General features: G+C 44.0%; 1 protein-coding gene across 5 annotated transcripts in view; it reads left to right on the top strand.

Moving 5' to 3' along the window:
- The window catches only part of EFCAB8 (EF-hand calcium binding domain 8), a 65,610-nt gene extending 52,323 nt beyond the window's left edge, over positions 1-13,287 (top strand). For all 5 annotated transcript variants that reach the window (XM_014845076.3, XM_070485742.1, XM_070485743.1 and 2 more), the window contains 5 exons: positions 68-236; positions 10,029-10,158; positions 11,357-11,561; positions 11,645-11,743; positions 12,614-13,287. In XM_014845076.3, the coding sequence (XP_014700562.2) occupies positions 68-236; positions 10,029-10,158; positions 11,357-11,561; positions 11,645-11,743; positions 12,614-13,084 (1,074 nt within the window). In that variant the 3' untranslated portion in view covers positions 13,085-13,287. The remainder of the gene's footprint in view (positions 1-67; positions 237-10,028; positions 10,159-11,356; positions 11,562-11,644; positions 11,744-12,613) is intronic.
- Positions 13,288-13,667: the final 380 nt, after the last annotated feature.

Here is a 13,667-nt window from a genome sequence, read left to right on the forward strand (position 1 = left end):
CGGTGCCCTCTGATGAGCCTGTGTGATGGCTTTGGTATAAGTAGTTCTCCTGTACTGTCCCTTCTAGGTCGTGGCTGGCCAGACCATTTCCCTAGTCCCCCCCAAGCTTCTGATTACCTGGAAGGGCCATTTGGGTAGTGTGGCAGACATCCTGTATGTGGACAGCTTCCAACTGGTTATCAGCGCTGGGCAGGACCGGGACGTCAAGGCTTGGAAACTCACCGGTGATGCCATTGGTATGAGTCCTGCTGAAGCTCAGCCATGCCCCATGGCCCTTCCTGTCCCTGTTCCTGTTCGAACATAAGTTGACATAAACCTTATATCCTGTGGGGTGGGGGGTTTAGGCCACAGCAGTTGTCTTTGCTCAAATAGTCTTACAGGGTGTGAGTCTATCCGGTTGTCCATTTAGGGGTCTGTCCATTCATCCATCAAGTCTCCATCCACTCATTCACCCAACATCATTTGCCTTCATATATTTTTGCAAATCGTATATCTGATAAGGTATATTCCTTTCTCTTTTAAAAAATGTTGCATTAAAACATACATTAAAAAAAAGTGCACAAACCAAAAGGGTTCAGCTTGGTGAATTTTCAGAAAGTAAACGTATACCCATTGAGCCACCATCATATTAAGAAGCAGAACATTACCAGCACTCGGGGCTCCCTATCCCCCCACCCCAACCATCACTACCCACTCCTCTCCAAAAGTAACCACTATCCTGATTTCTAAATCCTCAGAGTAGGTGTGTCTGGTTTTGAATTTTTTATAGATGGAAATATGCCTAGGTTCTCCTTTGTACCTGGCTTCTTTCTCTCAAACACCATCATGTTCGTGCAGTTCAGCCATTTGTTGATGTGGTTGTTCATTCATTCTCATTGCTGAACATCATTCTGTTGTTGAGATACCATAATTTATTTATCTGTGGTACTGTTGGTGGGCATTGGGGTTGTTTCTGGCTATTTTGGGCTATTAAAAATAACAGTGCTATGAACATTCTTATACATGTTTTTTGGTGAACAAATGTATGCATTTCTGTTGGAAATCTAAGAACAGAATTGCTGCCCCACGGTGTATATATGTCCAGTCTCAGCAGATACTCCTAGACGGTCTTTCAAGGTGGTTACCAATTTGCACTCTTTCACTAGCAGTGGACAGCAGCTCTTACTGTCCCATAATTCTTCCAGCACTTGGTATTGTCAGTGCTTTAAATTTTAGCCATTTTGATGGATACGTAGCGGCCTCTCATTGTGGTTTCAATTTGAGTTTCCCTGAGGAGCAGTGCTGTTGAGCATCTGTTTGTTGTTACAAATGGGACGATTTTGTTCTTTTTTATGGCTGAGTAGTATTCCATTGTATATATATATATACCACATCTTCTTTATCCAATCATCAGTTGATGGGCGCTTAGGTTGCTTCCATGTCTTGGCTATTGTAAATAATGCTGCAATGAACACTGGGGTGCATGGGACTTTTGGAATTGCTGATTTCAAGCTCTTTGGATAGATACCCAGTAGTGGGATAGCTGGATCGTATGGTAGCTCTATTTTTAAATTTTTGAGGAATCTCCATACTGTTTTCCATAGTGGCTGCACCAGTTTGCCTTCCCACCAACAGTGTATGAGGGTTCCTTTTTCTCCACAACCTCTCCAACGTTTGTTACTATTTGTTTTGGTTATTTTTGTCATTCTAATGGGTGTAAGGTGATCTCTTAGTGTAGTTTTGATTTGCATTTCCCTGATGGTCAGCGATGATGAACATCTTTTCATGTGCCTATTGGCCATCCATATATCTTCTTTGGAGAAATGTCTGTTCATATCTCCTGCCCATTTTTTGATCAAGTTGTTGTTGAGTTGTGTGAGTTCTTTATGTATTATGGATATTAAGCCTTTCTCGGATTATGACTTGCAAATATTTTTTCGCAGTTAGTGGGTTGTTGTTTTTGTGTCAACCCTGTCTTCCTTTGCCTTGAAGAAGCTCTTCAGTCTGATGAAGTCCCATTTGTTTATTCTTTCTATTGTTTCCCTTGTCTGAGAAGACATGGTGTCCGAAAAGATCCTTTTAATACTGATGTCAGAGTGTACTGCCTACGTTTTCTTCCAGAAGCCTTATGGTTTCAGGTCTCACCTTTAGGTCTTAGATCCATTTTGAGTTTATTTTAGTAAATGGTGAGAAAGAATGGTCAATTTTCATTCTTTTACATGTAGCTTTCCAGTTTTCCCAGCACCATTTGTTGAAAAGACTTTCTTTTCTCCATTGTATGCCCTCAGCTTCTTTGTCAAAAGATTAGCTGTCCATAGATGTGTGATTTTATTTCTGGGCTTTCAATTCTGTTCCATTGATCTGTGCACCTGTTTTTGTACCAGTACCAGGCTGTTTTGATTATTGTAGCTTTGTAGTATGTTTTGAAGTCAGGGATTGTGATGCCTCCAGCCTTGTTCTCTTTTCTCAGGATTGCTTTAGCAATTCGGGGTCTTTTGTTGCCCCATATGAATTTTAGGATTCTTTGTTCTATTTCTGTAAAGAATGTCATTGGGATTCTGATTGGGATGGCGTTGAATCTGTAGATTGCTTTAGGTAGAATGGACATTTAACTCTGTTTATTCTTCCAGTCCAAGTACATGGAATGTCTTTCCATCTCCTTATGTCGTCATCCATTTCTTTCAGAAAAGCCTTGTAGTTTTCATCGTATACATCTTTCACTTCCTTAGTTAAATTCACCCGGAGGTATTTTATTCTTTTTGTTGCGATTGTGAATGGTATTGTGTTCTTGAGTTCTTTTTCTGTTAGTTCATTATTAGAGTATAGAAATGCTACTGAGTTATGTAAATTGATCTTATACCCTGCAACTTTGCTGTAGTTGTTGATTATTTCTAAAAGTTTTCCAATGGATTCTCTGGGGTTTTCTATATATAAGATCATGTCGTCTGAAAACAGCGAGAGTTTCACTTCTTCCCTCCCTATTTGGATTCCTTTTATTCCTTTCTCTTGCCTGATTGCTCTGGCCAGGACCTCCAGTACTGTGTTAAATAAGAGTGGTGATAGAGGGCATCCTTGTCTCGTTCCTGTTTTCAGGGGGATGGCACTCAGTTTTTGCCCATTGAGTATGATGTTGCCTGTGGGTTTGTCATATATGGCCTTTATTGTGTTGAGGAAGATCCCTTCTATCCCCATTTTGTTCAGAGTTTTTTTTGTGTCAGTCATATGTTTTGATGAACAGAAGTTCTTAGTTTTAATGTTATCCATTTAATCAATCTCGTCCTTTGTGGTTCGTGCTTTTTATATCTTCCCCCCAAATCCATTTTTTATTGTGGTAAAAACAAATAACATGAAATCTACTGATTCAGCATTTCCATTTCTGGGTTATGTCTGAAGGAAATGGAATCACCATCTCAAAGAGACATCTGCACTGCCCTACCCCCCAGGTTCATGGCAACGTTATTCACAACAGCCAAGACACGGAAACAACCTAAGTGCCCATTGATGGATAAAGGGATAAAGAAAATGTGATATATTATTCGGCCATAAAAAAAGAAGGAAATCTTGCCATCTGTGACAACATGGATGAGACTGGAGGGCTTTATGCTAAGACATGTCAGAGAAAGACAGATACTGCATGATCTCACTCACGTGGAATCCAGAGAAATCAAACTCGTAGAAGCAGAGTAGATCTGTGGTTGCCAGGGGCAGGGCGCGGGATGGGGGAAATGTATGCAGGAGGTCAAGGGGACAAACTTGCAGTTATACGATGAATAAGTCTGTGGATCTAAAGTACAGCATGGTGACTATAGTTACGGACGCTATGTAGTATTGTACCATAAAATGGTAACTGTGCGTGATAGATGTGTTAACTAAACTTACTGTGCTAATCATTTCAGAATGTATACATGTATCAAATCATCATGTTGTACACCTGAAACTTACACAATGTTGTATGTCAGTTACTTCTCAATAATGCTGGAAAAAACCCATGAAATCTACCCTCTTAACAAAATTTTAAGTGTGCAGTACAGTGCTGTTATCTGTATACACTTTGTTGTACAGCAGATCTCTAGAACTTGGTCATCTTGCAGAACGGAAACTCTGTACGCTATGAAAAACTCCCATATAGCCTCCCCTTGGCCCCTGCAACCACCATCCTCCTTTCTGCTTCTATGAGTTTCACTACTTTAGAGGCCTCAGTAAGAGGAATCATGCTGTAGTTTTCCTTCTGTGACCGGCTTATTGCTCTTAGCATAATGTCCTCAGAGTTCATCCATGTTGTAGCGTAAGACAGGATTTCCTTCTTAAAGGCTGAATAATATTCCATTATATGTATGTACCACATTTTTTGTTTATCCATTCATGCATTTATGGACATTTAGGTTGGTTGTTTCCACAACTTAGATATTGTGAATAAGGCTGCAATGAAATATCTCTCTGAGATCCTGCTTTCCTGTTTTTTGGATGTCAGAAATGGGACTGCTGAATTCTATGGTAGTTCTATCTTTAATTTTTTTTAATTTTTAATTTTTAATTTTTTTAATTTTTATGTTTTTTTAAGATTTTATTTTTTCTTTCTCTCCCCAAAGCCCTCCAGTATGTAGTTGTATATTTTAGTTGTGGGCCTTTTAGTTGTGGCATGTGGGATGCCACCTCAGCATGGCCTGATGAGCAGTGCCATGTCCGCACCCAGGATTCGAACTGCTGAAACCCTGGGCCGCCGAAGTGGAGCGTGCGAACTTAACCACTTGGCCACAGGGCCGGCCCCTATCTTTAATTTTTTAAGGAAGCTCTACACTGTTTTCTATAGTGGCTGCACCATTTTGCATTTCCACCAACAGTGCTCAAGGGTTCCAATTTCTCCACATCCTCACCAAGACTTATTTTCTGTTTTCTTTCTTTTTTGACAGTAGCCTCTCTATTTCTAGTTAGCTGAGAGGGCTTTGAATGGGTGTTGAATTCTGTCAAATGATTTTTCTCCTATTGTGATGATCGTATGGTTTTTCTCCTTTATTCTGTTAACGTGGTGAATTACATTCTTTGAATTTTGAATGTTAATCCAATCTTGCATTCCTGAGGTACACCTCAGTCAAGATGTATTATTCTTTTAATATGCTGTTGAAATCTATTTGGTAAAATTTTGCTTAGAATTTTTTTCTTTTTTCTTTTTTTTTTTTTTGGTGAAGAAGATTCACCCTGAGCTAACCTCTGTTGCCAATCTTCCTCTTTTTTGCTTGAGGAAGATTGTCCCTGAGCTAACATCTGTGGCAATCTTCCTCTATTTTGTATGCGAGATGTCTCCACAGCATGGCTTGATGAGTGGTGTGTAGATCCACACCTAGGATCTGAACCTGTGAAGCCTGGGCCACTGAAGCAGAGTGTGTGAATTTAACCACTACGCCACTGGACCGGCCCCTGTTTAGAATTTTTGCATCTATATTCATGAAGAATATTGATCTGAAGTTTCCTTGTAATGTCTTTGATTTTAGTATCAGGATAATGCTAGTGTCACGGAATGATTTGGGAAGTACTCCCTCTTTAACTTCCGGGGCAATTTATATAGAATGGATATTATCTCTTCCTTAAATATTTGATAATTCGCTGATTAAACTCATTGGGTCTAGAGTTGTCTTTATGGAAAGGATTTTTTTTTTTAAGATTTTTTTTTATTTTTTCCTTTTTCTCCCCAAAGTCCCCCCAGTACATAGTTGTATATTCTTCGTTGTGGGTCCTTCTAGTTGTGGCATGTGGGATGCTGCCTCAGCGTGGCCTGATGAGCAGTGCCATGTCCATGCCCAGGACTCGAACCAACGAAACACTGGGCCACCTGCAGCAGAGCGCGCGAACTTAACCACTCGGCCACGGGGCCAGCCCTGGAAAGGATTTTGACTGTGAATTCAATTTCTTTAGTAGATATAGGGCTATTTAGGTTTCCTATTTCTTCTTGTGTCAGTTTTGATAAATTCATTTTTTTCAAGAAATTGGTCCCTTTCATCTAAGTTTCAAATAAGTTGTCATTAAGTTCTTCACAAGAGCCCCTTATCATCTTTTTAATGTCTACAGGATCTCTGTTAATGTCCCCTTTTCATCCTGATACTAGCAATGTGTGTTTTCCCTTTCTCTCTTATCAGTTTGGCTAGAGCTTTATGAATTTATTAATATTCTCAAAGAATCAGCTTTGGCTTTATTGATTTTTTTCTATTCTTTGTTTATTTCCTATTTTATATATTTCTGCGTTTATTTGTTTATATAGCATAATTTATTAAGCTTTTTATCCATAAAATTATCAAATAACTTTTTTCCATTTTTTATTGTGTTAAAAAACACATAACATTAAATTTACCATCTTAAGTGTACGGTTGCTTAGTGTTAAATATCCTCACATCATTGTGCAACAGATCTCCAGAACTTTCTCATCTTGCAAATCTGAAATTCTATACCCATTAAACAACAGCTCCCCTGCTTTTATTTAGTTAAAAATTATTCTCTTTCTTCTATTTCCTTTGGATTTGATTTGCTCTTCTTTTTCTAACTTCTTAAAGTAGAAGCTTAGATGATTTGTTTTACATCTTCCTTTTTTCTAACATCGGTGTTTGAAACTACAGATTTTCCTCTAGGCACTGCTTTAATTATATCCCACAAGTTTTTGTATGACTTTTCAGTTTCCAGTCTTATTTTCTCTCAGTCAAAAATGATTTCTAATTTTTTCTTTGACCTATGAGTAATTTAGAAGTATATGGTTAATTTTCAAATATTTGGTGAACTTTCTAGCTACTTATTATTATTGATTTTTATTTTAAAACCATTGCAGTCAGAAGATAAACTCTATATGATTTTGTTCATTGAAAGCTTATTGGGTCTTTTATATGGGCTATTTTATTGACAATCTTGTGCATGTCCTGTGTGTATTGTGAAAAGAATGTGTGGTCTGCTGCTGGATGTAGTATTGTATAAATGTCAATAGGTCAAGCTGGTTGGTAGTATTGATCAAATCTTTTATGTCTCTACTGTTTTTTTGTCTACTTGTTATATGAATTACTGAGAGAGAGAGGTGTTAAAATATCCAAGAATGATTGTGGATTTGTCTATTCGTCCTTTTTGTTCTTTCCATTTTTGCTTTAATTTTTGAAGCTGTAAATTGTGAGGCATATCCACATTCAAGATTATCATGTCTTCTTGAGGAATTGAGTCTTTTATTGTTATGAAAAAGCCTTTTTAGTTTTTGGTAATGTTCCTTGTCCTGAAGTCTGCTTTCTCTAACATTTATATAGCCAGACCAGTTTTCATATGCTTTGTTATGCGTAGTACTTGCATGGTATATCTTTTACTACCCTTTCACTTTTAACGTCTGAAAATGTCTCCGTTTCAATTGTTGTTTTTCATTTAATGTATTTATTTACTGGTTAGATTTAAATCCACTATCTTAATTTGTGTTTTCTGTTTGTTTCATCTGCTCTTTGTTCCTCTATTGCTCTTTTCCTTTTTATTTTGGATGAGTGGACTTGTTTTGTTTTCTATTCTATCTCTTGTATTGACTTTTTAGTCTATTTGTGTGTGTGTGTTTTTTCTTTTTATTTTCTCTTAGTGCTTTATTATTAGTTAATTTCTTCTGGTTTTCATTGTTATTGCTGAGAATTCAGCTGTCGATTTTAATCATGATTCCTTTATAGGTAATCTCTATTCTATCTGACTGCTTTTAAAATCTTCCCTTTGGCTTTGATATTCTGCAGTTTCACGTGATGTGTCTAGGTATGGATTTCTTTTAATTTATGCTGGCCTAGATTCTTGCATCTGGGGGTTGGTGTCTCTCATGAATTCTGAGAAATCATTAGATATTATTTTTTTGAATATTGCCTCTCCTCTGTTTTTCTGTTTCTCTTTCTGGAATTCCCAATAGATATATTATGGGCCTGCCTGCTCACTATCCTCCATGTCTTATAACCTCTCCTTCCTATTTTCTCTTTCTCTCTTTGTGCTGCATTTTAAATAATTTCTTCAGAGTTATAGTCCAGTTCACCGATGCACATTCATTTGTATCTAATCTACTGTTCAACCTGTGTATCCAGCTTTTATTTTAATTTCTTATATATATATATTTTTATTTATTTTTATTTATTTATTTTTGTGTGTGTTTGTGTTTTTAAGTGGTTCCTCTAGAGGTTAAATAAAAATTTTCAACTTATCAGTCTTACCATTAAATAATAATACACTGCTCCAGGAACAACACAGAATTTTCAACAGTATAATTCCATTTATTCCCCTATAGTACGTTATGCTCTTGTTGTATTTTTTTCTCTATATATGCTATAAACTTCACAATGCATTGTTGAATTTTGTTTTTAGTCAATAATAATATTTTACTGGATATGTTGTTTTCTATATTTACCCAGATACTTACCCTTCCTGGTGCTCTTCCTTCTTTTCTGTAGATCTGGGCTGCCTTCTGATATCATTCCCTGAAGAACTTTTAGTATTTCTTGTAGTGCAGATCTGCTGGACATGAGTTGTCTTAGTGTTTGTCCATTTTGTTCATATTTTCCTTTATTTTATTTAACATTATTTACACTAGTTACTTTAAAGTGTTGATCTGCTAACTCCAATGTCTGAATTATCTGTGGGTCTGATTCTAATGCCTGTTTCTTCTTTCGATTATTGATTATGTTTCCTGTCTTTTCACTTCTTATCCTAAAAAAACCCAACAAAACAAAAAATCAAAAATGAAAACAAAAAAAAAAACCCAAACAAAACTTTTCTGGACTTTGTATGAAAGAACCGTAGAGACTGAAGTTGATATGCTTTTCCTCCAGTGCATTTGCTCCTTCCTCTGTATAGGGCTGCTCCTCTCAGTGCTGTCAGGAATCGAGCTGGCTTGGCCCTGGACGGCAGCTGTAGGTAGACTGAGTTTCCTTCTGTCTTGAGTTGTCTCAAGGGTGAAGTCTTCCTCCGGTGGGACTCTGTCCCAACAGTCTCATCTGGCTTTCTAGTCCAACCCTCAGACCCTCGGCTCCCCCAGTGCTCAGCGAATGTCCTGGGAAAACAGCTGTGCCTTGGGACTCTCATAGACCTAACCCAGAATGGCTATCACAAACTCTGCTGTTTTTCCTTCCTTCCAGTCTTCTTTCTCCCTAAGCCGAGCCTGATTTTCACTCAGCTGTGCCCAGAGGAGAAAGCAGCTCCTGATTTCAGTTCTTCTTGGAAGGACTCTTCCCTTTCTGTAATTTTAGTTTATGTAGTCCTCTTTGCTTCTGCAGTTCTCCATTCATTTTTTCTTTTTTCTGAAGATTGGCACCTGCACTAACAACTGTTGCCAATCTTCTTTTTTTTTCTTCTCTCCAAATCCCCTCACTTCATAGTTGTGTGTTTTTAGTTGTGGGTCCTTCTGGCTGTGGCGTGTGGGATGCCCCCTCAGCATGGCCTGACGAGCAGAGCCATGTCCACGACCAGGATCTGAACCAGTGAAACCCTGTGCCGCCGAAGCGGAGTGCATGAACTTAACCACTCGGCCACGGGGCCGGCCCTTCTCCATTCATTTTTTAAAATATGATTTCATAACATATCTGTTTTATTTTTCTTAATTAAAAAAAATTCGGCTGCAGCAGAATGGCCTGCTATTCACTATACCGTGCCCAGAAGCAGGACTCACGTTTCTCTCTTCTCACTACCTACTTTCTACTCCAGCCCTGTTCCTCCCCGGCCCCACCCAAAACATCTCATGTGATGGATACCTCATCATTTTGTGCCACTGCCATTTTAAACACGAGCTACTTCAAGCCCGACTGAGGATCACTCCATCATTGCCATAATACTCCCTCCATCTCAGCCCACATATGGGGCTGGATGCTCCACGTGTATTCTGGGGCCAGTGTCTGATTCTTCCGGATATTTGTTGAGTAGCCAGCATCATCCTTGGCATAGGGTGGGCATCATGAGGTGTGGGCCAGGGGTAAGGAGGTGCTGGCTGACTCCTGAGGGTGGAGGGTGAGGGGCAGAGGGTTCGGAGGAGGGGCTGTGCAAGTCCTTGTACTAAGCTGGGTCTGGTTAAATCACAGGCACATTCGGCCTGAGTGTTTGGAAAAGGCTGCAGGATACCCAGGTGGCTGGTGATCATGAACTAACAAAAACCTTCAAAGAGGAGGCTGCCTCCATGGCCGCTGCCCAGAAGTCCTACTCAGAGCTGCGGTGAGTTCTCACAGCCCGCCTGGTGGTGTCTGGCCTGAGGAGGGGGTGCTGGGACCCCCAAGCCTGGGCTGCCTCATCTGGATTGGGTGGTCTGGGCATGTTCGCGAGGGCCCTCCGAGGCCAGAGGCGTGGGACCTGCACAGCTTGTCTCCACTGGTGGCAGCTTTGGCCTAAGAGCCTGAGGCTGTGTTCTAGGCTAGTTCAGCTGCAAGGCTGAGCAGTACAAACCAGAGGAAAACGTGAGAACCCGAGTCCTTAGATGGGATCTGCCCAGAGTCAGGGTCAGATTTGCTGGATCTGGCTTCCAGGCAGAGGCCATTTCTCTGTGGCCAGACGCCCCTGGCAGGAGAGTGCCCAGGGCTCTGGTCCCGAGCAGACACTTGTGCTCTTTCTCTGATTCATGGGGAGGGCAGGCTGCTTCCTACTTGTCCCTTCCTCTATAGGTCCCCCCGCCCCCCCCATGCAGCACCCTTGTTCCTGACCAAGTCTCAAATAATTTTGGGTCATTCCAAAAATATCTATTGAGGTCCTGCTGACTGCCAGGCCCTGTGCTAGGTTTTAGAGATCCAAAACAATCCAGACACAGATCGTGCCCCAGAGAACTCATAGTCCACGTGGGGAGATGGAAAGGCAAACCCATGGCTGCAGTTGTATGTGATAAGTGATGGGACTATTAAGAACAGGGATAGCTCAGAGGACAGTTACCTAATTGAGTGGGTCGAGTAAGGAAGCCTTCATAGAAGAAGAGATTTTGGAGTTGGGTTTTGACATATAAGTAAGTTTTCCAGACACCCACAGAGTCTTTGTGGCTCCTGTCAAGGCATACATCTTTACAGAACTCTTGGGGGATATCAAACAAGGCAGAGGCGTGGTTTCCCTGGGAGGGAGAGGATGTTTAAGTATTCCACAAGGGGTGGTCCAGGTAAGGTCAGCATAGGGTGTCAGGCCCCCATGGGTGAGAGCACAGGGTGGTGGGAAGGGTCACAGGACTTGTCGGGGGCCAGTTTAATCTGGGCTTTGCTAACATTAAGGGAACACCTGCTCAGTGATGGGCCTTGAGCAGTATGGCCTCAGGGGAGGGATGAGAAGGTTGGAGAGGATCAGGCCCAGGAGGAGAAAACCCTCTTGGGGTTTCTGGGAGGGCCACCCTACTTCATGGTGCAGAGGACATCTTGTGAATGAAAGTCCCTCCCATCAGGGAGGAGTGGGACCTTGCGGAGGCCCTGGTGCACCAGCGGCGGGAGCAGGCGGCCCTCCTGGCACTCCTGAGTGGGAAGCTGGACTCGGAGGCCGAGGCTTGGGCCAGGCTGCAGAAGATAATGCTGACATCCCCATGGGCTGGAGGGCGCTCCTCTGAAGACATTGAGAACAGCTGGCGCGAGTGGGAGTCCCAGGGCAAGCAGGTGAGGCTGCGGGGGGACACAGCGGGTAGAGGGTCCCCCAACTCTTAGCCCCGAGCCTTCCCTCTTGCCTTTGACTCTTGCAGGGGAGCAGAGTCGTGGGAGCAGCGTACAAGCCCAGGGAGCGGTCGCGGAGTCCCGGCCTCCTGTCCACTAATGTGCCATACGGCTGGATGAAGTACCAGGTGGGTTGGGCTGAGGCTGGTTCACCGAGATGCCAGGGCTGGAGGCCAGGGAGCTTGGCTCCGTCAGCGGCCACCCTCGTGCCCACACGGCCCTGCACCGGGGGCAAGGGAAACATCTGTCCTTTCACAGATTCTGGGCCTCAGACAGTTCTAGAATGAAGCCAGTCTGGGGGGTTGGTTTGCCAAGGGCCTGGCTGAGGCCATGGACACAGGTGTCCTTGAGGACAAACCTCACGGGGCCTGTGGGAGGGATTCCTCTGTGGGCTGGCAGCTGGCGAGAGCCTTCAGAGTCTATCTCAGAGCCTGTGGCTTATTCGTTTGTTAATGTCCATCCTACCGGCTGTTCCCGAGCCAGGCATGCAGTCAGTAAGAGACGGAGGGAAGGGGAGGGAGTGGGGCCGACTGCCTCTTGGATGGGGCAGGTCCCAGCCTCTCCCTCATCGTCTGCTGTCGGGGCTTTATGGGAGCTCCCTCGCTCTTGCTGGGGACTCAGAAAATGTGTGATAACTCTCCTGTCCCAGCTGGGGAGAGGTCGGTGTGAGGGACCGCTGCGCATCCCTGCCTCCTCCTGGAGATGGGCCTTGAAGCACAGCTTGGCAAGTTCTCACGGGAGCGGTGGGAGCACGTCTGGGGACACCCTTGGAATCCAGCTGGAGGCCTCATTCTGAGCTGGGGACAGCCCAGTCCTGATCTCACAGGGTTGGTGCCAGGTCTGGCGCACAGTGGGCTCACAGGCTCAGCAGGCTGTGGTCATCAGTGACAACCACAGCATTCTGGAGATTTCTTTCCCGCAGGAAGACCCATCCTTCCTGTGATCCAGCTCTTGGTCCTAGGTGCCACCTCCATGCTCCCCTGCTCTGTTCCCCACAGATCTCAGCTCAGGTCTACCAAAGCTTACACTTCAGTGAACTGGCGCCCACCGACCAGACTGACTTCATGATGCACAAGGTCCCGGGCCAGCAGGGCTGGCTCACCTACCTGGCGACCGATGACATCCAGAAGGACCTGGACCCCTACAGGGAGACCATGACCAACACCATAACCAGCATGTCCACTGCCATCCCCTCCCGCTCCTCCCTTGCCTCGTCAGCCTCAGGCTCCGGGACCCTGATGTCCAGCTTGTCCTCCTACCCTTGGGTCCAGCCCTCCCCGACCTTGCTGCGGCCCTGGTCAGCTGCCACAGCCCAGTCCTCCCCCACAGCCCTGTCCCAGGCATCCGGGTTCACCCTGCAGAGGTCGGCGACCCCCATACCTGTCGCCTCCTCTCTCAAGCAGCACTCAAGGCCTGAGAAGGCCACCCTTTTGTCCTCTATGAAAAAGGGCTCCCACGTCAGGTTCTGAGATGGCCGTCCTTCTCTCCAGCCCTCCAGCAGAGCAGCCAGGCCCACAGGGGTCCTTCTGTCCTGGTTTACCCTCTGCCAGGCCAAGAGGATACGAGCCTTCCCTGGGCTGTCCCCACTCTGCCCAGCTGGTGAAGCTGACCTTCTTCCTTCTCCAGAGTCCTGCCGAAGAAAATAAATGTCCCCAGATGTTGGAGTCCCACAGCCACGAGGTTGGGCTGGGTGTCCTCGCTCCTTTCAGAGTGGGTTGTGTCTCCAAGATTGGGTCACATCCCCCTCACAAGGCCCTGGTGGGATGCACGGAGGAGAGGCCCTCCTCAGGACACCTGGTGCGGTTGTCTGGCAGGCTACAGGCCAAGGCCCAGGGCAGGGGCTTTGCAGGCCGTGGGGTGACGTTGTGGGGGGGTCATGCCACTGCAGTGAGCTGTTTGGCTCTGAAACTTGGTCCAGCCCCACAGTTGGAGTGAGGCCCAGCAGCCGTCCAGGGGTGGTAGCAGCCGTTTGTCTCCTGGACCTGCTGTGTGTCTGTCCTCCACTGTCGGGCACTCCACCACCGGGAACCCTGTGTTTATAAGTTGTTCTGT

The sequence above is a fragment of the Equus asinus genome, chromosome 15 (assembly GCF_041296235.1).
Source record: "Equus asinus isolate D_3611 breed Donkey chromosome 15, EquAss-T2T_v2, whole genome shotgun sequence".
Taxonomy (NCBI): Eukaryota; Metazoa; Chordata; class Mammalia; order Perissodactyla; family Equidae; genus Equus; species Equus asinus.